Raw genomic sequence first — 24,669 nt, 5'->3', positions numbered from 1 at the left:
CTCATATATCTGCTTAATGGCCCTCTTGGCTCCCCGAGGCACTAAGGAAAAGAGGGATGTGTGTGTGTCCAGCCACACAGATGTCCCTCTACCTGGGTTTATACAGAGGAATTCATATACTTATGTTGGTATAAATGTGCTTCTATTTTAAGTTCATATGTTGTCACCAGCTAACTGTCAGTCCCTGGAAGGAAAGAGGAAAGACGGACATCCCCTTCTTGGGACATCAGTGCCTGGGAAGGTATGCGTTTCTCGATCAACGCTGGGAACGGATGCTGATAGTTGCCAAAAAGTACCTGTGAGCACTGTTTCTTGACTACTGAGAGCCAGAGATGCCAAGATGCTCCCCTGCACTCCAGAAAGCACACAGCAGCCAGACAGGGGAGGCAGGCAAGGCCTTGCAGAGACTGTGCAGCCCTGCAGGCATGGGATCAGCTGCCCTTTTTCCTAGGGAAATGCCTGGCAGGCTTCATGCAAGAGGTTCCCCCAGTAACCAAACACTCACTCAAAGGTTATATTTACACAGCTCATTAGGAAAATTTTTTTTATACTTTTGACACTCATTAGAGTCGTAATCGTCCACTGAAGCTCCTCTATAACAAGAGATAAACACTCCATTCTAAAGGATGAATAATAATTAGGTACTTCTTGGCACCGTGCTCTTTACAGGTCTAATTTTAGAGCATAATTAATCCTGCTGAAGTTGCATAAGATAAGTGAAATATTTATGCAGCTGTGTTAATTCATGTATTTACTCCTAGAGAGACATTCAGAATTGGACATGGCTTTCCGGGCAGATTATCTTAAGATGCCCCCCAGAGCAACGTCATTTTCTCTGCCCTGTCTTTGCCTCCAGATGGCCTCGGAGGACGAAGCTTTAGAAAGATGAACATCTCCCAACCCTGGCAGGATGACCAGGAAAGCAATGAGGCAGGACGTGAAATATCGACAGGAACCAAGATGCTCTGTAAGTAAGCATCTGCAAGAGGTGACAACGAAGGCATTTCCTGCTCAGCACCAGGAAGGCGGTTCCCCTGGTACAGACTGGCACTGTCATTGCCAGGGCGATACTTAATAAGCTGTGCTGAACGCAGGAGTTGTGCAGGGACAGTGACGGTGCTGATGGGCAGGAGGCATGTGGGTGAGGAGGAGGACAGTGACGATGGTGGTGAAGATGATGGTGATGATATTGTGATGATGATGGTGGTGGTGATGGTGGTGACAGTGTTGATGTTGATGGTGGTGGTGGTGGGTGGTGATGGTGGTGATGATGGTGGTGGTGATGGTGGTGGTGGTGGTGGTGATGGTAGAGATGGTAGTGGTGATGGTGATGATGGTGGTGATGGTGGTGGTGATGGTAATAGTGATGGTGGTGGTGGTGGTGATGGTGGTGATGATGGTGGTGGTGGTGGTGATGGTGATGCTGGTGGTGATGATGGTGGTGGTGATGATGATGGTGGTGATTATGGTGGTGATGGTGGTGATGGTGGTGATGGTGGTGATGGTGATGATGGTGATAATGATGATGGTGATGATGGTGGTGATGGTGGTGATGGTGGTGATGGTGGTGATTATGGTGATGGTGGTGGTGGTGATGGTGGTGATGATGGTGGTGATGCTGATGATGGTAGTAGTGGTGGTGATGGAGGTGATGGTAGAGATGGTACTGGTGATGGTGATGATGGTGGTGATTATGGTGGTGGTGGTGGTGATGGTGATGATGGTGGTGATGGTGGTGGTGGTGATGGTAGTGGTGATGGTGATGATGGTGGTGATGGTGGTGATGGTGGTGATGGTGATCACAGTAACACTGAGTATTAAGGTGACAGCTTATGGCTATTGAACTCTTTCTATGTTGTAGGAGCTATGCTAAGTTATTTACAGAAATCCTCCCATTTCATTTTCACACAGTTGATAACAGGGACCGATGTCTTCATTCAAAAATGAGCAAACTGAGGCGAAGGTTGACCATCTCTTTTATAGAAGTTTTAATAAATGGGACAAGTACAGATTTGGTTCAAAGAGACACTAAATTACTCCTTCCTAAAGATTTCTATAAATCTCAAGGGTCTAATTAGTCAACTTTGATAGACATCTTACAAAATTAAATGAAGCAAGAGTTTTGCCTAATTGACCGCCTTCCAGAATAAGGCCTCTGGAGAAAGCCATTGCCCTGTGCTACCCAGGGAGCTCACAAGGCCCTCAACACAATGCTGCAGTGTCCTCCTCTGTACAATGGGAAGAGAAATATATCTGACCTCAGGAGGTTCTTGTGAAGACTAAGGGACGTGTGCAATGTACCAGCTGTGGTGATTGACATGTGCTCCTCCCTAAATGGCCTCGCTGTTGACCATAGATGCCATGAGACTGTCAACCACAGTGGACAGGGCTGGAGTTAGGACTCACTTGACCGACAGCCAGCATATTTAAAATCTTCCTGTCAAATGAAATACGTCCTGACCCCAACCCCTCATCCATATGTGTGTTCATGTGCTTAACCCTTCATTCATCAATTCCCTGTTCTGTTTGGGGTTCTGGAGTGCTTATTGCTGGGGCCGAGACTCCTGTCTGCTGAACAAGTCACCCTGAGCAGAGGTGTCAGGCATCCCTGCAGTCGATGGAGCAACTGGACCCCAATCCTCAGTGTCCTCCAAGGTCCACGCTCCTTATCCAAATCTCCTGCCATAAGACTCTACGTCCAATCTCTGGACTTTAGGTGTGGCCACTGGACTTGCTTTGGAAAGGAGGAGATTGGCAGGTGTGAATGTGACAGTGCAGAGAGTTGAAATTTGCAGGTGACATTCAGCATTCCTTCTGAGCCTCCAACATGGCCGAAAAAAGAGCTTCCGTCGGTATCTACCACCGGGTCAGCGTGTGACCCAGAATAAACACGCATGGGGCAGAGGTCACACAGCGGACCCACAGGCCAGGGGCAGAGCCTAGAGCTGCCCAACCCAGCCCAGCCCGAGGCAAGAATCCTCCACTTGACCTGCATCCCCAGGGCCACACACAGGCTTCTCAGAGCCGTAGTTATCCACGAGAACAGGACCAAGGACTGGGGAAGGTAAGGAGGCCCTCCAGGGATCCCGAGGATCAGGGACTGTTGTGCTTGAGGGTAAAACAGACCCATTTAGAATGCTGAGGGCAGGGGAGAACAGGGTTGAACTCTGGGAAGAGAGAGGGGACGAAAAGCCACGAGGAACTCCGCACTCCATTCAGACCACGCCCACCGTGGCCTAGCCTCTGTCCATTCAATGTCACGATGACTGTAGCGGTTGGTAGGTCTCCTCTCAACTTCAGGCAGCACAGCACATTCTGTAATCAAGTAGAGCCGCCACCTGTCCTTGAAGGGGGCTCCGGCCCTCTGCCCTGAGCCTTCATAGCTCCCTGTTCCTGGGCACATTTCTGGTGCTGACCCTCTCCTGTTGACTTTACTTTTCCTAACTTGGTGTTAGCAATTCAGGAAGAAATCACGGATCCCGTGGCAGGACTCCAAGGCCATGCCTGGCCCATGCGGTGAGATCACCAGGGGGGTGAGCAGGGAGAGCTTCTGCATCAGCCACCCCCCCCCCGCCCCCCGGGGCCACGTGTCATAATGCCCTGCCTCCTGTGGCCTGCAGCCTGGGAGGGCGGAGCTGCCGCTGCTTTTGCGTGTTAGGCAGTGAAGGGACCAAGCGTAGAGAGAGCCCCCGGGACCAGGCTTTCTCAGGAGCTTGCCTCTTCTCATCCCTCCACGGGACAATGCGCAGAGAGCCACATGTTAGTTCACCACGAATCACCCTTGGTCACAAGTGCTGGGTTCTGTAGAGTCTCTTACCCAAACATCACGGGAACCCTTCCTCTGGAATTTGGAAATTGGGACGGAGGCAGCTCGGTTCTATGTGTCTGAGAGCAGCATGCAGTCCCAGCTCTGCTAACACGTGAGGTCACAGGATTCTGTTTTGAAGTGGACATGAGGGGCTGGGCGCTGTGTCGTGTTGGCTACTCCCTTGATCCTGGCCTCGGTCAGCTAGAGGCAAGTAGCAAACAATCATCTCCCAGTCCTGGCCGCTGAGAACACCTGCAGACGTTGCCAAGTGTCCCCCAGAGGACATAAAGGACCCTCTGCACTGAGAAGCACCTCTCTAGGAAGAGGACCTGGGGGTTCCCACTGTCAAGGCCCCCGACGGTCCTGGTGCCGACTTTCCCTAAAGCTATTTGTTCAGCTCCTTGCTCATTCACGGAGAGATGCCTGTGCATCCTTAAAGTAATTTCCCCTTTTAAACACAGTTACCTAGAATTGGTCTCTGTTTTAAGCCAGCTGGGTGCACGCACGGTGTGAGAGGCACTTCACAGATACCCCTAGCGAGCAGACCCCTTGCCCCAAGACCCACTGCCATGTTGATCAGAAACCAGTGTCTCAGGTCCCCCGAGCGAGGGGTCCTGCAGGGTCTTACCATCACCCACAAACTGCAGCAGGGCCAGGTCGATCTGCCTCTTCCAGGGCGACCCCTTCTGGAGGGCAATGCCGTAGCCAGTGGTGGCAAAGATGTACCCACTCCCGATGGTCACCAGCTTGCAGCCCTCGTCTCTCCCGGCCTTGTAATTCAAGACCGCGGCGTCGTAGATGAAAGCGTCCAGCTTCCTGAAATGACAAGAGACCAGGCAGTCATGGGGTGGCCGGGACCCTCCCAGAGCCCGCTCCCGAGGCCCGAGCCAGCATCCCACAGGCAGGAGCTGATGACTCACGCTGTTCCATCCCCTCGTCATAAAAGGATCTATTTTTAATGAAGAGATAAAAGCCAGAACCTTCTCTCCCCAACTTACAAGAGGCAGCTAAATAAAGACCCGAGGAGTCTGTGTACCCAGTGAGTAAACAGGCAGGTTGGCAGGTTTTCTAAGTGTTGGTCCTTTGCACCTCCCAACGGGGAGAACGGTGGCCTGTTTAGAAAGGTTGGCACCACAGCACCGTCAGCCACCGAGGACGGGAGACTCGGGCAGCTGCAAGGGATGGAGGCCAAAGAGGAATGGAGTCCTTTCCTCCCTAGATAAATATACTTACTTTTAAGGATGTCACAGAAACTAATTACCACAGAGGAATTTTAAAACTCCAAATAATATAGAAAAGTACTAATAATACAATTAAAATTCTTCCATTAACAAAGTAAATAGGTTGCAAAATTCCAGAATTCATGATTTTATAACTCAAAGATGACCTCTGCTGACATAGTTTTGGGCTGTCTTCCAAGGTTTTTATGCACACACACACACGCACACACACACACACACGCACACGCACACACACACACACGCACACCGCACAGGGGTTGGCACACTGTTAATGTAGAGACGACCTAATAGGCAGCTTGGACTCTGGCGGTCTCACTGTGTTAGCTGCAATGACTTGGTGAGGCTGTAATAGGGTGTCCCCTCCTTCCAGAAAACAGTCAGGTGTTGGAGTCCTGATTCCCAGATGTGACCTTACGGAGACAAGATCACTCAGATGTAAGTAGTTAAGAGGAGGAGATACTGGAGTAGGAGGGACCCTGGTCCATGTGACAGATGTCTCTACAAAAAAGAGAAAATCTGGCCATGACAGCTGCAGGAAGAGTGCCCGTGAAGACTAGAGCTCTGTGGCCCGAGCCCAGGAGCCACCAGGGTCCAGGGGGAAACTGGAGCAGCTCCTGCCCCCACACCCACCGAGGGGGTGCAGCCCCGCGACACCCCCATCTGGGACTCGCAGCCTCCTGAACTATGAGACGGCAAACTTCTGGTGTGAAAGCATCCGTTTGAGCTACTTTGTTAGGGCAGCCCCAGGAAAGGAAGACACAACCCCACGGCGGACAGGAGAACACACACCAGTGAACCCACTTGGTCCCAGTGTGCCTCTGTTTACAAAGAGGTTGTCCATGGGCCGTAGTGGGCCGACCCTTGTTTTATAGCCCCTAAAATAAGATAATCCCATACAAACTATTCCCTAAATGGTTTTCTTTTCTCATGCCACACAGATAAGTGTATATCCAGGTCCACAAATAGCACTTGTTTTTTTATTCTTTTTAAACATATTTCTCTCTATGGCCCATATGCAATCAAGTGCTCAATGATCTTGACATTTGTTTCACTTTAAAGTTACCATAGAGCTCAACATTGAGAGCATCCCTTTACTTCAAAAGTCCTGCTGACCCAGGCCGGGGCTGGCTCAGTGGCAGAGCGTTGCCCAGCATGTGGGAGGCACTGGGTTGGAGCCTCAGCACCACAGATAAATAAATAAATAACGGCCCATCCACAGTTAAGAGATGTCTAAATAAAGCCTTGCCTTCCTCACGCCCAGCCTTCCTGACAGCAGACCTCACGCGACCTTGTCAGAGGCAGGGCGGCACCTCCACCTGGACCCCTGGGAGGGACCATGGGTTCAATGTCCATGTATTAAGGCTGCTCAGCAAGGCTGGGCGACACCCCAGAACACAGAGCCGGATGTCTCCACCCCAGAGTAGGCAGGAAAACGGAATCAGAGCTGCCCAGCCTCCGACATACTCTCCATCTCTTGACTTTTTCTCTTTAACAAGAAACCGTAAGACAGGGAAGCGAAGAAGGAGCAGAGGTCTGGGAAAGGGGGGGAGGCTGCGCTTTCAGGGACCCCCTGTGGGAAGGCCGGCAGCCTCCTTCTTCCTCTGCACCTCTCTTGTCTTTGTAACGGTCACGGGTCGGGCAAAACCACAGGGAAGCCACCTTTCCAGACACCAGCCACAGGGAAACCGTGGACCGTGGGACGGAGAGCGGCTCAAGACAGCGTCAGTCTGAGCCGATGGCGGTCGGGCTGTGGCAGGAGCCTCCCGTGGTCAGTAGGAAGGGTCTGAGTCCCAGGCCAGGCTTGGGGGACGGCCTGGCTGGTTCCTCGTCCGCGAGATGAGGTGGCCCTGGGGGTCCTGCTGAGATACGTGTCCAGTGAAGGCGCTCTATGATTCTGAAAGCCAAGAGTCACCTTTAGCGGCCATCAGTAGACACTCTGGGTAACACACGTGTCCTGAGGACCTCAGGTCAAGGGTGGTATCTGACCTGATGAGGCTAAGGTGCTCGTGACGTCAAGACCTCACACACCGAGTTGCCATGGAGATGCCGAGAACCCTGGTTCATGAAGACTTCCAAGTCCCAGCAAACCCTCTTATCTCGAGTCCTCAAAAACTCAGCGTCAACACACACACGCACGCACCACACACCACACGCGCGTGCGCAGGGAACACTCAGACACGGAGGTCAGGGGTATTCGCGGGATGACCTCTCCCCGCCTTGCTGACTGCCCCACCCGGGGGGAGGCACAGCTGAGACCCAAAGACCCACCTGGCAACCCTAGGGGGAGTCTAACGGCAGTTTCAGCTGGTATTTTTAGGGGCAGAAACAGATTTCTGCACCTCAGAACCACAGTTCATGAGGAATCTTATTCTGCTGAGCCATAGAGTCAGATGAGCAGAAAGAAAAAAAAAATAGATTTTCTTCAGGAACAAAAATTTGCAAAAGCATGTCCCTGTCAACTCAGAGGCAGACAATGAACTGTAAAAGTCAAGTCGATTTTGACCAAGGCCACTGCACATCGGGTACCTGGGCTGACCTGGTGGACGTCCTGTCAGCCTGTGGCCCCAGAGAGCCACCGAGGGGCCTGCGTTGTGGCCTGACCCCTGGGTCCTGGGGCCATGTCAGACCTAAGGTAGGTTCACCATGAGGCTGCAGGGTCCTGTGAGCTAGGTGTCACTTTTCACCCATGATTCTAGAGAGCTGGGGTCTAGACCCAGTGGCCTGAGATACTTGTATGTGTAAAACAGCCCTCTGACGGAGAAGGCCACTGTCCACAGGTACTTTCCAAAGGAGTGCACGTGTCCTCCTCCTGAGGCCTCAACCCACCCACTAGGCAGATAGAATCATTTTCCTAGTTGTCCTATGAGCAAAGTTCTCAGTCGGCTTGGAGTTCATTAGGGACATTTCCAAACTGCCCAACAAAGCCCTCCTGGACAGCACTGGCCCTTGGAGCCTGAGCCATTGATGGGAATGCTCGGCATCTCCACTCCCCAAAGTGGAAAATGAGCCTTTGAAATGTGGTGAGTGTTGCCGAGAAACTGAGTTTTTAATTTTGCTGCATTTCACTCATTTGGATTCTGACAGAAATGGCCAGGTACGGCCGGGGCCACAGCAGGCAGGGGCAGCAGGGGAGCAGGACTCTAGGTCCCCCTCCTTGTTCTTGACCCAAAAGGTTTACTTTTGATCTGTTTCCAGTTGGGAAAAAAATTGTTCCTGTTGTTAAAAAGGCAAAATTGAAAATTGCTGACGCACTAGAAAGAGCGCTTTGTAAGGAGAGACTTTGGTCAAGGCAGCTGCTCGTCTGAGCCGGTTTTCTTTCTGCAAAACAGAGCTGACAATCTCTGCCCTCAGAGGGCTGTAGGCCCTCCAAGTGAGGTTATGTAAGTAAAGTGTGCGGGCCGCGGCAGGACACCGCCAGCGCTGGAAAGGCACACTTGTGTCCAATCAAATCGGAGTTCCTGGCAAAGGGCTCACAGATTCACGTATCTGATGTCATCGATCCAGTCCTGAACGCGTCACAGGCGTCACATCACTCTATTTATTCCCTCTAAGTGCACAGGGGGGTGCACTCTCCCACCGTCCGCTCTCCCGATTGTCTGATGGGGAAACCGAGGCACTCAGCATTAAGAGGACTCAACAGCCTCGAAGTATTAAAAGCAGAATTTGGACTTAGCAGGTGCCAAAAGCCACAAAGGTGACCACTATGACCAGGTCATGTCACCCACAAGACTTGTGGAATAGATGGAGGCAGCTGTGTGGACTGTGCAGGAAGCTCAGATGCAGACGGCAGCTGTCCATCAAGCCAAACTTACGACAGAAGGGGCAGAGCGAGACCAAAGCCGGCGGAGTGGCTCAGCTTCTCTTTCCCAACGGACGCACAGCCCTGAGGGTCTGGCGCTACCCTCGCAGTGCCCCTCTGTCCCCAGCCCACCCCACCCCAGGCTCCAGGGGACACTGGGCATGAGTGCTGTAGTTTCTTGTTGAAGGCAGAGGGCGGGGCGGGGGTGGGGGGAGGCCACCCGAAAGTGAGGCCCAATGTGGACCTAAAGCTGTCGGGGACTTGAGCCGTGGCTGGCAGAGACAGAGTGACATACGGGTGGCAGCGGGGTAACTGGTGGCGGGGCTAAGAGAAACACAGACCAAAGGCCAGCACCGGAGGGACCGGGCCTTCAGAACCGAGCAGCCTGGGAAGGCGGGGGAGCTCGCAGGTGAGGGAGCCCAGTTTCCGTTCTCTGACCGACGTGTCCTGCTTTCTTTAGGGGGGGAGTAAGTCATCTTCTTCTTGCCTTCCCAGGTAAGCGTCCCTCCCATGGGCAGGAGGAGGCTCAAGGGTCAGGGTCTGCCTGGGATGGGACAGGGCTCCTGCCTGACACCCTGCAGTCAGCACCGCGTCTCTACCGCCACCCCGAGGGCCGACCCTCTTACCCAACCTCAGTGACACAGAAAACAACCCCTACTTCCCAACTCAAGGGAAGGGGCATCACTGGAGCCACAGGAATGCCCAGCTGCGTGACACCCGGGTCCCCAGCAGACATCACACGGGCTGCGTGGGCGCCATCACCCTCTGTCCCCAGCAGTCCTCAAGGAAGCCCCGTGATTAGAAGTGACGGTAGTTCAGAGTGAGAGGGGGAAATGAGACCTCGTGTCTGTAAATTTGCAAAGAAGCAAAGCCAGGAGGGGTGTCACGTGGGCTCCTGCTGCCTGAACTGGTGTCTCCTGCTGGAGTTTCTGAGCTCTGAAGAGCTGCTACCGCTTCCTTAGTCTGCGTGTCTGACCTTGTTACTTAACAGGTGCAAGTCCCTCCTGACCTGAGGGTGCCCTTGAAAGTCCACTCCCAGCCCAAGGCTGCCTGTCGGTAAACCTGAATTTCCACGCACCAGGGAAGACCAGGTCCCAGCGTCAAGACGTGGCCTCTTCAGGGACAGGGACTCGTAGTGTCAAGAGGCCTGACATTTCCTAATCAAAAGTTTCCGGTTTTAGCTCATCATCTCCTTGTGCATGTTTCCAGATCCTCTCTGGGGGGCTCGGCACATTTAAAGGCTAATTATATAGTTAAAGTTAATTATTCATTCATTAACATTCAAGAAGCCTTTAACAAGACATTGACTTGTTCTGAAGAATTAATGAAGCCAGAGTGCCTACGATTGTGTATGCGTGTGTGTGTGTGTGTGTGTGTGTGTGTGTGGTGTGGAGGTCTAGTCTCAAGTGTGATTGAAAATGAAACATCTCTTTGATGATAACTGAATGCATTTTTTTTTTTAGGTCATGTCAAAGCCTTGCTAGGAAGAGAATAGATTATCCAGGCCAGCCAACCCACTTGGGCAACTGTGGAGCGGGCCGGGAGTCCAGGTCTATCTGTACCAGCCCTGTGAACAAGGCCCAGTCCATAGGACCTCTCTGGTCTCCAGTCTTCTCATCTGTACTAAGGGGAAATGCACCTCTCCCGCGGGGCTGGCTGTTGGACGGACTGAAATGAACACAAGGGTGTTTTGCTCTTGTGGATCCTGGTGAAGTTCAGGGGAATTTTTTGATAGTGACAATATCACTGTGGGGAGGGGTCACTGAGGCATGACAGCCTTGGAAACTGTCTACGTGGGGAGACCCTCAACCTGCACAGAGACTGATCTCCCATCACACACAGTACGGTCTCAATCTGCCTCTAAGAAAGTGACCTCCAATCATATTTTGACTGAGTTTGTGAGTGGGAGCTTGAAAAGCAGAATCACGCCAACATTGAGTAGTTTTCACAAAGGGGGCATTTCCAAGAGCTCCCTGCCTTAAGCCAACTTAGTTCCCAGACCAAGGTCTTGCACCGCCTAGTTAAATTGTTCCCAATTTTTCAAAAGTATTTTTACTAGAATCAATTCTTCTCGTGCTTAAATTCCATAAAGATTTAATTCATTGATCAGCATTTGGATCACAACGCATTTTACTGATCTATAACTTCTGCCATCTTGAATTTCCCTTTGTAGTCATTACTTCCACCAAGTCCGATTCTCCTGGGCCAAAACCAGGCAGAGACAGAAAATCAGCCAAGAAGACTCGAGTTGTCTATGGATTTTTAGTCAATAACAAATTTCACCCTGTGTGCTTTTAGCGGCTGCTGGTTTAATTCGTGTTGCTGATCTCAACAGTAATGCTCCCTGTGGATTGGGGGGAAAATGATGGTTGATTTTTTAAAAAACAAAATCCTGAGCGATTTTATAGGACAGAGACACGGAGAGGAAAGAAGTGGGGAGGAAATGGCAGAACAGGCCCAGACGGGACAAGGACGGGGTGAGGCAGGAAGACGTGGTGGAGAGAGACCCAGGAGGAGAGAACAAGAAGTCAAAGGAGGAGAAGGGACGGAGAAGGAGAGAGAGTAGGGCCCAGAGAGGGAGAGGAAGGCCGGAGGGTGTGGACACACAGCAAGAGTCCAGAGGCAGGAAGAGGCGAGAGTCGGGAGGTGTGGGGGCGAGCCCAGGACAAGGGCACCGAGGCTGCACCCCTCCTGCTGACCTAGTGGGAAGGACTGAAACGACACCGCGGCTCTCTGCCTTGTTTCCGTTAAACCTAACATCGCATCCCAGCTGACTGTGTCCTGAGAGCAGAGGGATTACGTAACCTGCCCATGAATCTTAGATCAGGAAGCTGGAGCCCAGAAATCTCTTGTGCCACCAAGTGAGTGATTCCAGACCAGTCTGCCACCCACCAAGGCAATGCACCCCAAGATGCACCACGGGCTTCCCTAGGGCAAGTCCAAAGGTGGGAAGCCAGGTCAGGGGGCTGGGAGGAAGACGTGACCTCTGGCTTGTCTATGGCTGGCTGGACGAAGTCACCGTCCCCACCAGGAATCTGAGGGTGAGTGATAGGCGCTAGGTAGACCCCGTCTTTCTTCACGCCACACTCTTGTTCTGACCGAGGAGGAGTCTGGATCCTTCTGGAATGTGAATCCTTCACGGAGCTCCTTGGATTCTAGTTCTCCAGGGCAGAGGCCTGAGCTAACCACCTGCTGCAATCTGCTCAGACTTTTTCACTTTTTTACTGCCCCCCGAAACTGCACTCTGCCTGAGTATCTCATTCCCCTTCCCGGCACACCCCTAAGGGCAGGAACCATAAGAAGAAGGGGGTAGGAAGGGGAAGAGTGCAGTCTGAGGGGCTGATGAACTTGTCCAGGGTCGTTCAGCTGGACATTCGTGGACAGGGAATTCGAATCCAGCGGGCTAAGCCTTGAAGCGCCCCCATGCTCGTAATGGCTTGATCTGCCCGAGGGCCGGGGAATCCTGAAGACCAGGAAGCAAGGAAGTGAAAGAGAAGGAGAAAAGGATCAATATCTGTCAAAACCCTGGTGTTGGTCCAGCCCTATTGTATGACGGACAGAATGCAGGCACTTTTCCTGAGTCAACTTGTCTGATTCTCAAGGGAGACGGGGTTTCCCAGATGTAGGAAATAGAGAGACTGTTTAGTTTGCCAAAGACCACACAGCTGCCCAGAACCTGAGCCGGGATGGAAGCCAGGCACAGTTCACTCCAAAGTCCACGCTCTGCACCAAGAGGCACCAGAAATGCACTCAGACATAAGCACTCAGAATGGGAGTTGCAATTCCATCCATCGGTGGACTAGAAAATATTTAACAAAATATGAGTATTCTGACCTTGAAATTCTACTTCTTGCTCTTACTCCTAGAGAACTACTTGCAGAGGGGCACAGAGGAATCATTTAAAAATTTTAACACTCATCCATGTAACTGAAAACCCTCCCCTGACCAAAAGCAAAACTCCAGCAAGAGGAAAATGTTTGAACCAACTGTGATGCGGACGACTAGGGATTCTTCCCAGCAGCCCAGGAGAACAGGAAGGCACAAGACCGACAGAGTGGGAAGGCTTCGGAACGTGTTAACTGAAAACCAACCCTCCACACACTTCAGAGTGGACATCGTCCCGTGGAATAAAATTTTATAAGTATGTGTGGACCTGGATATATGCAAATGAAAAGAACCAAGGCTTAAGAGAAAAGGAATCCACCCTGAACCCAACGACGGCATCCCGGGAAGAAGAACAGATACTGCGAGGAGGAAGACCCTGCGGACAGGGAGGTCAGAGAGAGATGGCCACAAGCCAAGGAGCACCTGGAGCCACCAGGAGCTGGACAAGGCAGGAAGGGATTCTTTCCCAGAGTCCCTGGCGGGAGCATGGCCCCGTGGACACGTTGATTCTGGACTTCTGGCCTCCAGAACCTGCCAGACTACACTTCTGTTTGTGAGCCCGCTGGCCCTGGTAGGCTGCAGTGGCTGCCCGGGCCATCTCTACAGCGGGGAGGTCTGAAGGTGCAGAGCCCGAGAGCCTCTCCTCTCCCCTGCCTTCCTCCACAAGGGAAGGAGCTGGGCTGCCAGAGAGGCCGCTGTTGAGGCTGGCCCAAACACTGGCCACAAGCTAGGAACAGTGTCTCGGCCTGGGCTAGGTGCCCTGGGTAGCCCAAACTAGCCCAGGGCACAGGAAGTTCCCACAGCTGCTGGGGCAAGAACTGGCAAAGGAACACCAAGGCCCGTGCTTCATCAAGGTGGCCCTTGTGGCACCTGGGCCCATGGAGACTTGCAGATGGTTTCAACCGTGGGAAGAAAGGACACACCCAATCTGCGCTGTGGGTGGTCAAGAGCACCGGGTTTTCCTGCTGCAGGTCCTGCTGCCCTGTAACAAGCAGGTGCAACCCTCTTGGAATCGATCCTTTCTCGGGACAAGCAGGGGGCTAGCACATTGTGGCTCCACAGAGGTGCGGGGTCTGGATTTGCACGTTGGCTTTGCCTCTCGGCTCCCTGAGCCCCAGTGTGCTCCTCCACACAAGGGACAGGGTGACTGAGTCAGGACCAAATGAGATCGCAGGGTTCAGGTTGTGAGAGCTCCTGCTCCGTCCGCACGGGAGGGACTCGGTGTCTGTGGCTCTGCACTTTCCCATCCCTCTTCTCATGGGAAGGAGAAATAATGCCCCTTTTAAAACAGTGTTAAAGCTCTCAAAGAAAAAAAAAGAGACATTTAAAGTTAAAATATGGACAAAAATCAGCACCAGTTTTTGTATAATCGAGGGCCGTTAGAAAGAGTCTGATTGTGGTGCTCCAGGAAGGTCATCCTGACGATTCAGAGCATGGGTTATGGCACAAGACAGACCAAGACCCCTGTTTAATCTCCTCGTGCTTTTTTCCTTGATGGCAGATAGAAATCACGATAGCCACGTCTACGGGGTTGTTTTCAGAGTTAGATGAGCTAAGGCAGGTGGACTGTTCAGAACAGCCGCTGCCGTAGGTCAACTTCCAATGAGTGTTCCCTGTGAGTTAGAAAAACTTCCCTCAGTTCCCCAGATAACCCAGGAAGCTTACACAAGGTGGAATACAATGAGGTTTCAACATATGGATGAAGCAATTCGAGTTAAACAAATCCCGAGGTGGAACAGTGTCTGAGGCTTTAGGGGAAGTCGGTGAACACTTTCAGGCTGTATGCTCCCACAACTGCTGAAGGAGAATCACAAATTACGCTCTGAATTATGTAGCAGCCCAAGCAGAAAGCAAACTATGAGTAATTAAAAGAATTGTGTGGTCCACAGATGAAAGCATGCCTTCAACCGAAGCAAACAACATTGTTCACGGTGCAGAAGCCTGCCCCATGACATAACATGTCAGTTCTCCACAAACCGCCTTGCAAGAGCAGTATCAGAAAGCTCTGGGAAAAGAGCTACTTCTTGTAGTGCCCTTCAAAGCTAGTCAAAGCACCACAAAGCTGATTACTATTCCTATGGTTAATTGATATTAATTAATATTCCTAAGACTCAATAAAACAGCACTTAGTGGTTAATTGTGAAAATTAGCTCAGAGAATTGTATAGATTTCATGGAAAAGAGCAAAGGACAGATTTGCACAAACACTGGTCCAACTTATGTAAACTGTATAGACACGTCAACAAATATAAGATATGGCTGAGAAATCATATATAAAACAGGAGAACCATCACCCAGTCACCTAGCACTCTCTCTGTCACGTTTTGATGCATTTCCTTCCAGTTTCCTTCCTTCCTCTTCCTTTCCTTCTCTCTCCATTTTTGAGTTTGAGAATGGTGGTCACGCTTCATCCCACTTCCCCTGTCCCTCAGTTTTTCTGACTTTAATGCTTTTATGGGTAGCCTTAAAAATCCTTTCATATCGTTTTACTAGCATTTAACAGGAAATAATTCCAAGGACAAAAAAATAATGTCTCTGCTTTCCTGGGTTTATTATTATTAAGGAAAAAATTTACTGACTCTATCATGTGGTAGCAATTATTTTTGAGCTTTATTTGCAGTGTGGGGGTGGATCTTAGAAACCAGGTCACTGTCGATCTGATTTCCTCTGGAGATGACGCTAGTCCATTTAGAACAGCTCGCCCAGCCCTGGTATCTGCGCCTGCTTTCGAACTCAGCAGCTGCAAATGAACCATCCATGCTTGATTCTGTTTGACTGATAAATACAGCCCATAAGCCCTGCCCGGATGGCATCCTTGAAAGACCTTGCTCGGCGTGGCAATTAACCTTCAAAGAGCATCCTGATACGCTCCAGGTCGACCTGTGTCTTTCCAATTCCACTATCTCTGAACCAGCTCCTTTTGAGGATAGAAAAGAGGATGCTGTCGTTTTATCAGCTCTCAGATCACGGAATAACATGATACATGTCATCTCGGTATATTTATACTATATGCCATATCTACTACATCACTCCAGTTTGCAATTATTCCCGGAACTCTAACTATAAATCCAAACGCCTCGCTGGCATTTCCAAGTGGGCGGCGAGCCCAGCTCCCACAATGATTGAGCTGAACCGTTGAGGGATCAGTCAGCCTTATTGAGCTTCAGGATCTCCATCTCCTAAAGGAGTCTTTCATTTGAATCTGGCAGAAGTGCTGAGCTTGTGGTTTTGTCCACTTGCCCAAACGGCCAGGGAACACCGGCTTTGGATGACCAAGCTGTGGTCATCCAAGCTGTGAGTCTCGATCCGTCTCCCCTGGCTGGGGCTGCAGTCCCCTCCTCTGGAGCAGATGCTCTCAGAAGCTGATCAGGAACAGCAGAATCCCCTGAAGAACATGAGACTTCCGGGCCCCTTACCCCCAGAGATCAGGGGTCTCCAGAGCCACCTTTATCAGCACCCCATGGATTCAGACTGAGGCTGCACTCTGGAAAACATCGTTCTAGAATCCGGGGCCACTAACAGCTCTCCTCCTCTGGCTGGGCAGCGTCCACATCCAATCAGCTGTCCCTAAGGTCCGATCTCTGTCCATGTTGGCATGTCCAGCTCTCTTTTCCTGTCCTTTCCCTGACAACCTCTTTTTTATAAATTCCAGTACTCTATGAAACTTAAGCCTCGACTTCTCTCTGCTTTTCTTCAAACCCTGGTGGATTCCAAGGATAAGTGTTTGCCTTGTCCACCCTTCACGTGCCTGTCTCCGTCAAATGAAGCTGTGCGTGAAGTTCATCTCCAAATCACCTGGAGCAGGGTGGGTGGGGTGCTTGTTGGTGAAGATGGCAGGTTCTGTGGGTGGAGAGGAAGTCCCGCACCAGGCCCTGGGCTCCACCATGAACAAGGAGGTCATGGGCAGCTGGTCCATCGGCCAGGCTGGGAGACACTCTCTGGAACACTTTTCTAAGTCTTCTTTCTGCAGAACTGATAGTCGTTGATACATAGGATTTGTCTAGATTTTGACCAAATAAGTGCTTGACACAGATAAAAAGAATCTCAGACCTTATTTCAGAGAGAAGAGAACTCAGCCTTTCACTTCTGAGGTGGGAAAACAGAGAGGCTCAGAGAGGTGACGTGGCTGATGGGACCTTCCTTCAACCTAATCCAAAGCCCTCGGTGTCGAGGCTCTGCCAAGCAGCCAGCCCCTGGGCCTGTGGGATAAGCACACGATTCCCACTCAGCAGGCCTTTCTGAGACTCGTGGGCGGAAGGAGAGGACCCGGCAGCTGAGGTGCAAGGCCTGCTGCACTGTAGGGTATGCCCTGAAGTTCGGCAACTCAGGAGGAGAGACACGGAACAGCAACGAAATGGAAGTTTCTAGAAATGCTGTATGTGGTGAAGGAAAGTGAGGACTTTTATTTTAAGCAGAAGTTCATTTCACTGTTGCTTTATTGTAAGTGGTGTTATATCTCACAATAAGCAACGTTTAAAAAGGAAACGAGGTGTGAGGAGAAGGGGAAGTTCGGAGGAGTGGATACTGAACAGACTCAGCCCGTGGGGGGTCTTGGGTGTCCTACAGGCTGGCTCTCGTGTTCCGTTCTCATAACCATCTGGGGAATTAGAGTCACGACCTCAAGTCATACATCAAGAAAAATTCCAGATGTTAAAATGCAACCAAAATAGAAAGGAGCACAGGAGAATTATTTTGTAACCTCAGAGTGAAGAAAGGCTTTTGAAATATGACTCAAAGTCCAGAGTCCATAAAAATGATTGACAGATTTGACCACAAAGAGAATTAAAACCTACATGGAAAAAATATCAGTAGGCTCAAAAGACAAATGAAAAACTGGGGAAAAACCATTTGTAATACGCCACCAGTAAAAGGTCTACTCCTGTAATACGTAAACTAGTGAGAAAAAGACCAGCATACCAAACGAAAAATGAATGACAGGTCTCAAAGAAGGAATCACAGACAATTCTTAATTATGTATAAAAACTTGAAAAAATTTACTAATAATAAAAAGTGAAATTAAAATGTGTCAGCACATTTTTAATCTATTTTCTTAGCAAAATTTTAGAAGGTTCATTATGCACTGCATTGGCAAAGACTTTGGGGGAAATAGGCTCTCTCACTGATGGGCTAAATACGAATTTCCTTTGAAGGTGAAGTTGTCAGTATCTGTCAAACTTACAATTACGTGTACTCTTGACCCCTGCTTTAAGAAATTTATCTTACTTTACGTGAGGCACACATGCAAGGATATGACTAAAGACTGGAAACAACCTGAATGTCCATTAATAGGGGACTGGCCAAAGACAGCCGGTACACTCACACAATGAAGGATCATGCCTTGATGTAGAAGATCTGGAAGACCATGCTGGAAGACAGACACTACCATGAGCAGAGAGTTCTAGGTAGACGAGGAAGAGTACGTTCATCTTATATGCTTTTTGATTTTTGAAATCACATAAATATATTATGTATTCAGAAATTTATTTAATTAACCAGGAGCCTGTCAAAAATGCATACGGTTTTCCCAGCATTAACCCCACTGAATCTGAATGCCCAGGGTGAGACTGCCCTGCTCACCCCAAGGGTGTGTTGAGTTAGTTGTTCTTTTGTAAAGACTCTATACAGTGAGCTCCAGCTTCTGGGTTTCAGGGAGCAGTGCAAACCAAAGCTACCATCCCTCACGCAGGAGATGGAGCGCTGAGTGAACCGCCGTCTGCCCAAGTGTGGCGAGATGGATGCCATAATTATTATATGGCTTCCAGAAAACAATCTGTACAATTTATAGCCAGGGATGGACTCCAATTCTCTAATTTTTTTTTGTATTATATGTAGAAAAAAATGAAAAAGAAAGAAAACAACCCATTTTGTGCTCTGAGTGGTAAATGAACAAAGAGGAAGCCAGCCAGACTTTCAACCACCAATTCCAACCACTGCCATGCACACTGAGTTCACGATCTGTCCAGAGCAACAATACAGATACTGATGAAAAGACCTGGCTGAGCTGGAAAGTCACCAAAAGCCTGTCTTTTCTGATCTCTCTCAGGTTGAAAACACCATGCCCTACAGTCCCGCTAGGCAGGCTTAGGTGGGTACCAAGAGAACTGAACCTGCTTGGGCAACAAACTCAGGGTGAGCAGGCCCTTAGAAGCACTGACCCTCACAGCCCTGGACAGGCTGCCCCCGAGGAAGGGCTCATCCAGATGAGAACACGGCTGCACCTGGGGGAGGCTCAACCCTCGAGTTCCGCACAGTAACTGGACGGAGGCCCCAGAAGGTGACAATCTCACACACAGAACGGAGCTAAAGGAGACAAGTGGAGAACAAACTGCACGATTTCACCTCCATTAAAATGATGGGAAAAAAGCAACCCCTGGCTGTAGAGTAAGGACGGTTGGTGGCACAAGGGAAGAGGGTGCGGGTGGGGGGCATTTCTGGAGATCGGTGACCTGGGTGATCAGTTTGTGCAAAGCTGTCAAGCCATGCACTTGGTATTTGCAAATGTTCTGCACTTTTCTTAATGCTTTTTGTTTAATAGTTTTTTTAAGCATTATAAGGCAGAATGAGCAGCATGTGAATGAGTTGGGGAATCATGCTCTCCCAGCCTTGGCTGAGATACCAAAGAGAGTCCAGACAGAGGCCGAGAGGACCCAGCGCTCTCTGCCAAAATTCCTGGGGAGCTATGCAGAGATCCCGCTGGGTGGCTCAGAATTATTATATGGCAGCACGGCCTTGTGGGGACCTGTGGGCCAGCCCAGGAGGACGCAGTCCTTCACTGAGCAGTGGGAGAAGGCTTTGTGCCACCTCCAGGCTCAGGAATCTCTCCCGGCTCACATCTCTATAAAAGTTGATTTTCTAGATGATCAAAACTTCTCTCATTAAACAACTCCCTCACTTAACCTGAAATCATCTTTAATGGAATTCCTTCTAAATTGTATTTCACACGTCCCTGACTTTTGGAAGATCCATGGTAGAGAATTTAATCAAACAACAAATGGCAACGCTTACGATTAAGTGCTGTCTTTGTGCCAGACACTTCCCAAAAGGCTTTCTATCAATGTTTCTCGTTTAATCCTACAGAAATCCTTGGGAATTAAGTCCTATTACTCTTCCTGTTTTATGCATGAGGCTCAGACAATTCAATAATTGTCCAAGGTCACATGGCAGGTCGAGAGTAGGGGGCCCGTTGCGCTCCCTCCAAAACCTTAACTCCAACCTCATGCCCACCTCTCTTTATAGCCTCATGGACTGAGTCTGAGTGGCACCTTAAAATGCCAAGGGGTGCCCGGGAATGCTAGCGGCACCTCTAGAGACGTGGTTGGAGTCCTCATTGTGTTCCCTTATTTCCCTTCTCCTTCCCCGCCCATGTCCTCCACCCCACTGGGTGCTGGGGTGGCACCCAGGGCTCCCCCATGCTAGGCGAGTGCTCCACCGCGGAGCTGCACCGCAGGCTCCTGTCATCAATATTATAGTTTTAGTTTACAGGAGAGCCGTGATCAGTATGCTACATGCCCTCCCCCGAAAACCCCAACTCCTACCTAAAATCTGATAAAGATCTTTTCCATCTCTTTAAAGTCTCAACCCTGTTAGAGCTGTTTGGCTGAATATCCCACAGAGTTGGACCAACTTCTTTATCAGTTTAAGAAACCCCTCTGGTTCGTGCATTTGAAAGCGTCGTGGATTTGCTTGTCCTTAAGGGAACTCAGAAGGAAGTCCTAGTGCTCGTCAGGTCAACAGGAACAGCCCTCACCAGTGTCCCTCTGGCCCGCGCTCTCCAGAACACACGCACAGCGGCGCACAGACAAGCCCAGGGCGGCAGGGAGCCCTGTCTGTGAGGTTCAGGGCGGCAGGCCTGAGGAGGAGAGCCTCCTGTCCTTACCCCGTCTTCAAGCTGACCAGGGCGTCCTCGACCCCCTTCTGGTTGAACTTGGTCATGTACTGGTGCATGTAGGGGTAGTTATTCCGGATGTTTCTCTCCGTGCTGCCGTTAGGCACCGTCCCAAATCGAAAAGGTGGAGAATAATCATGAGGTCTCTGAAACTGGAGGGGGAGGGGGAGACAGAGAAGGACCAGGAGGGGAGCAGGGGAGCAGGAAGAGGGGAGGGGAGAAGAACAGGAAGAGGAGATTAGCAATCACGGCATCTGGTGTCAGGAGGCAAACACACATGCATCAGTGGAGAACAGCAAAAGGTATTTATTCTGTGCTTTCGTGGTACTTCTCCGCATCTTCCAGTGCCGTGTCTGTGAGCTCCAGGGGATGGACGCAGCATCTGTGTTTCTCTGTGCTGTTCCCCCCAGTCCCAGCACAGGGCCCACCTGGCTGGGTGGCAGTAGATATCCTTCAGGATACATTTTCCTGTGACCTTATAGACCAGCAGGATGCCAGGCAGGCAGGCAGGCAGGCAGGCGGGGCTCCGGAAACGCTGGCCGAGCTAGGATTAAGGTATAATTTTAGTCCGATTCCTTTCTCCACCTTGTGATGAAATTCTAGGTGACTCACGGATGGCACCTGCTCTGAACTCCACTGGAAGTTACTTTTACCCGGAATGTGACCCTGTGGCCCTTCGCCCGCTCACTTCCGTAGTCCCCCGTCTCTACAGGCTGTCCTCAGGGAGTGCCCAGGGGACCATGACGCAGGGCACACGGCAGGCTGGCGCTACGCAGCAGCTTCCCGAGGAGGCCCAGGACTGTGCGGCTCTTCAGCCTGTGTAAGGGCACGTTGTCCATGGTCCACGCGTCTCCCTGACCACCTGGCGAATGCTGTCTGTCCTCCGCTTTGAGAGGTCAGGTGACTCTACCTGATGGGAGGTCAAGAGGACGAGTTGGTTCTGAGTCCCAGAAACACAGCCACACCTCGACATGTCGGAAGGGCTACAGCTGTGAGCTCAGGCGTGCTGGGGAAATCAGTCTGTCTCCTACGAGCCGTGCGACCCGAGGCAGCTCACTTGGCCTCACACCGGCCCTGCCCACCTTCTCCCAGTGGAGCAGGGGCCATGCTGGTCCGTGCTCCGTGGGGTCCCTGAAGGGAAGAAGGAACCAGAGCAGCAGGTTTCTGTGAAATACGGAGCCCCGGAGCCAGAAGGCAGTGGGACAGACGCGAGTGAGGACTGGGCCGGGCCAGTGCTGTGCTGGGAGCCCTGGAAGGGGTCACTGGATCCTCAGGACCGCCCTGCGGGGGGCGAGGCTTAGAGGCCCCGACTTACACCCGGGGACGCTGAGGCTCGGGTGTCACGTGGCCCAGGACTGCGTGGTCAGCAAGCCGAGGCTGGAACTGAAACCTACAGGGGAGGCCCTCACTCACCGTTCCTCAGAGACCACCGAGCGCCTTCTCCTCAGAGAGGGTGGGGGCTGGAGACCCCAGAGGGCAAGACACCCAGTGGGTCCGAGTCTGACCAGGCTCCAGGACTCACACAGAGTCCTCTCCAACTTGCAGCGCCACGTGCCTTTCCTAGAACCGAGAACTGCCTGAGAAGCCTCCGGTTTTGCCCAAGTCAGCCCCACCGGCGACGTTGCTCTTTCTCCCAGATTCACGCTCCATGTCGCTGTCGGTTAGACTTTGGGTTGAAGATCATTTTCCCTGGACCAGGCAGGCCTGATAGACAGCCATAAGTGGGAGGAGGGTCCATTCTTTGTCCAAATGAGATTCTCTGCCAAAACACACCTTGCATCGAGTGTGAGTGCATGTGTGTTTGCATGTGTGCGTGCACGCCTGTGCAGCAAAATGCTCTCTGCCATCAGTTGGTCAAGCAGCGTCCTCGCTCATCACCAAAAGTCAAGGCCCCTTCCCCGTCCTGGGCCTGCAGCTGCCCTCGCTGAGACCAAGCATCCCTGCGTGGTCATTGATCTGGCCCTTGCCACTGCTGCCCACCTCAGAGGAGCTGCAGACAGACGCCTGTTTGACTAATGGCCCTTCACTCCACTCTCCACTGTCCTAGAGGAGCCTCTGCTCTTTTGAGACCCGATTTCTTCCCTGCCCCTGATGGGCACAGTGACGGAGACAGACGCTCAGCCTCTGTGATGCTCCGGCGTTCTCTGGCTTTGGGAGCAGCATCCTTCACACACACTTCAGCCCGGGGCCAAGATCCAGGGATCTGGATCAGAGACTGACAGACTTGTTAAGGCAGGACGCACAGCACACTCCACTGTTTCCCTGTGTGTACCCACACGCGTGCCCACGCTCACGAAACTCCACGGTACTCTTTCTTCTACACGTGATACACTCCAGTGTAATCCATCATGATTTTAATGGTCACAACTCTTGGTTTCACGGCTCACGGAAGAGTCCTGGCCTACAGTGAAACAGGTAGGGGCGTCTCATCTCTAAAGTCCAGGTCTCCGTGGAAGGCACTCCATGGCAGTCCCGGGTAGGCCCAGCCGTGTTCCACTGTAGTCGGACTTTGTCCCAGAGAGCTCCAAGTGTCATCAGAAAGGAACGAGCACTGGTGTTAGGGAAGGAAGGGGCAGCACAGAGCATCCCCTGTCCTGCCTGCAGGACAGAGAGCATCAACCCAGGGTCCAGGGAGGTCCTGGCTGCTCTCCAGGCTGCCCTCACTGTTCCTGCGCACTGGCTGCCCCGGCCTCGGGGGCAACCGAGGGAGCTGCTCTCCTCCCACGTGGAACTGTGTTATTTGGGGGCAGCTCAGGAAGGAGTCTGAGCCTCAGTTTCTCTAGCTGTAAACAAAGGACCCCTTTTGAAGTTAATTGTGAACTGCTTCAAAACACACCTGGCGTCCCCACCGCTTGCCACGCATCGCCCATCCTGTACGTGATGATCTCGCACGCCTCTCGGAAACCTATTTTACTTCATCCAGAGTCGTTGGGCCAATAATGAAGCCAGCCACCCTCCAGGTTGGAGAGCCAGCCCACTTTCTACGTCTTCCCCTCCAACACGGGGACCCATCTGAAGTCGTCCAGGGAACAACATGGCAAGTGCTGGTGGTGGATGGGGAGAGATGCAGGTCAGGGAAAGAAGACTTTTAGGAAAATGCAGCGATTAATCGGGTTGCTCCTCTGTTCTTCTTGTGAACCCCAAGCCGCACACTGTTGTTAAAGACCTCGCTCGGTCTCTATGCCCAGGGTTAAGGACACCTGGCCCCTGTGGCCCTGTTTCTAGCAAGGTCTTCAGCGGGTGAGGAGCCGGGTGTTGGTGGACGTGAGCATGTGGCAGAGGCAGCCTTGATGGGAGCCCGGGGTCGGAGGCTCCCTCACAGGAGCCCTGGACCAGGACCACGCAGCAGCACAGGGAGGCACGGTGCAGGGCAGCAGCACTCCTCGAGAACACGTGTGCAGAAGTCCCTGGATTCCTTCCTTCCACGGGCTGTCACAGAAGATCAGCCCCTGCAACAGCCCTCCAGGCCCCGGAAGTGAGGAATGGTTTGTATCAGACAATGACAATGACAGGGAGAAGGAGGAAGCCACAGGACATGGGTCCTGGCTGGTCCTTTTGTGTTCCTTGAAGCGATCTCAGGACAGCTGCAAGAGCTGACTGAAAGTCAGTCGGAAGGCGGCTGGTTGCATGGTGGGGAGGAGCTACAGGTTGATTTTGTCCCTCGACAGGAGTTTAGATATGAAATGTCTGGTACTGAAGGTGAGGAATCCCAGGCTGGAGTACACAGAGGCTCTCCAAGGTCACAGAGCTAGGAGGTACCTGCAGCCTAGCAGCCCCTCCACACTGAGTTTCTCACGGCCCAGGACAGTGGACAGTCCCCACATCATGCTCCCCTGGGAGGTGTGAGCTGCTCTGGGCTCCTGAGTCAAAGAGTGCCCACCGAGGCATCTTCAGGAAGCCTGCAGAATCAGCAAGTGGGGAAACTGTGCTTCTAGATCAGATCCAGAATCCTTCAGAGCTGGTGAGCTGACCTTCAGGTGCTCAAATCACTCCTTCTGAGGACAGCAGTTAAGACCAACCCTGACACAGAGACGAAAGCAAGGCCACCTTAC

The 24,669-nt window shown here is 51.6% G+C and overlaps 1 protein-coding gene across 1 annotated transcript in view; it reads right to left on the bottom strand.

The window, feature by feature from the left end:
- Grin2a (glutamate ionotropic receptor NMDA type subunit 2A) overlaps positions 1 to 24,669 on the bottom strand; it is a 324,945-nt gene that overhangs the window by 35,061 nt on the left and 265,215 nt on the right. The window contains exons 11-12 of the mRNA XM_015490728.2: positions 20,609 to 20,769; positions 4,437 to 4,624 (exon numbers count right to left, since the gene is read on the bottom strand). Coding sequence (XP_015346214.1) covers positions 4,437 to 4,624; positions 20,609 to 20,769 — 349 coding nt within the window. The remainder of the gene's footprint in view (positions 1 to 4,436; positions 4,625 to 20,608; positions 20,770 to 24,669) is intronic.

The sequence above is a fragment of the Marmota marmota genome, unplaced genomic scaffold (genome assembly GCF_001458135.2).
Source record: "Marmota marmota marmota unplaced genomic scaffold, marMar, whole genome shotgun sequence".
Lineage (NCBI taxonomy): Eukaryota > Metazoa > Chordata > Mammalia > Rodentia > Sciuridae > Marmota > Marmota marmota.
This window is presented reverse-complemented; position numbering and strand designations above follow the sequence as displayed.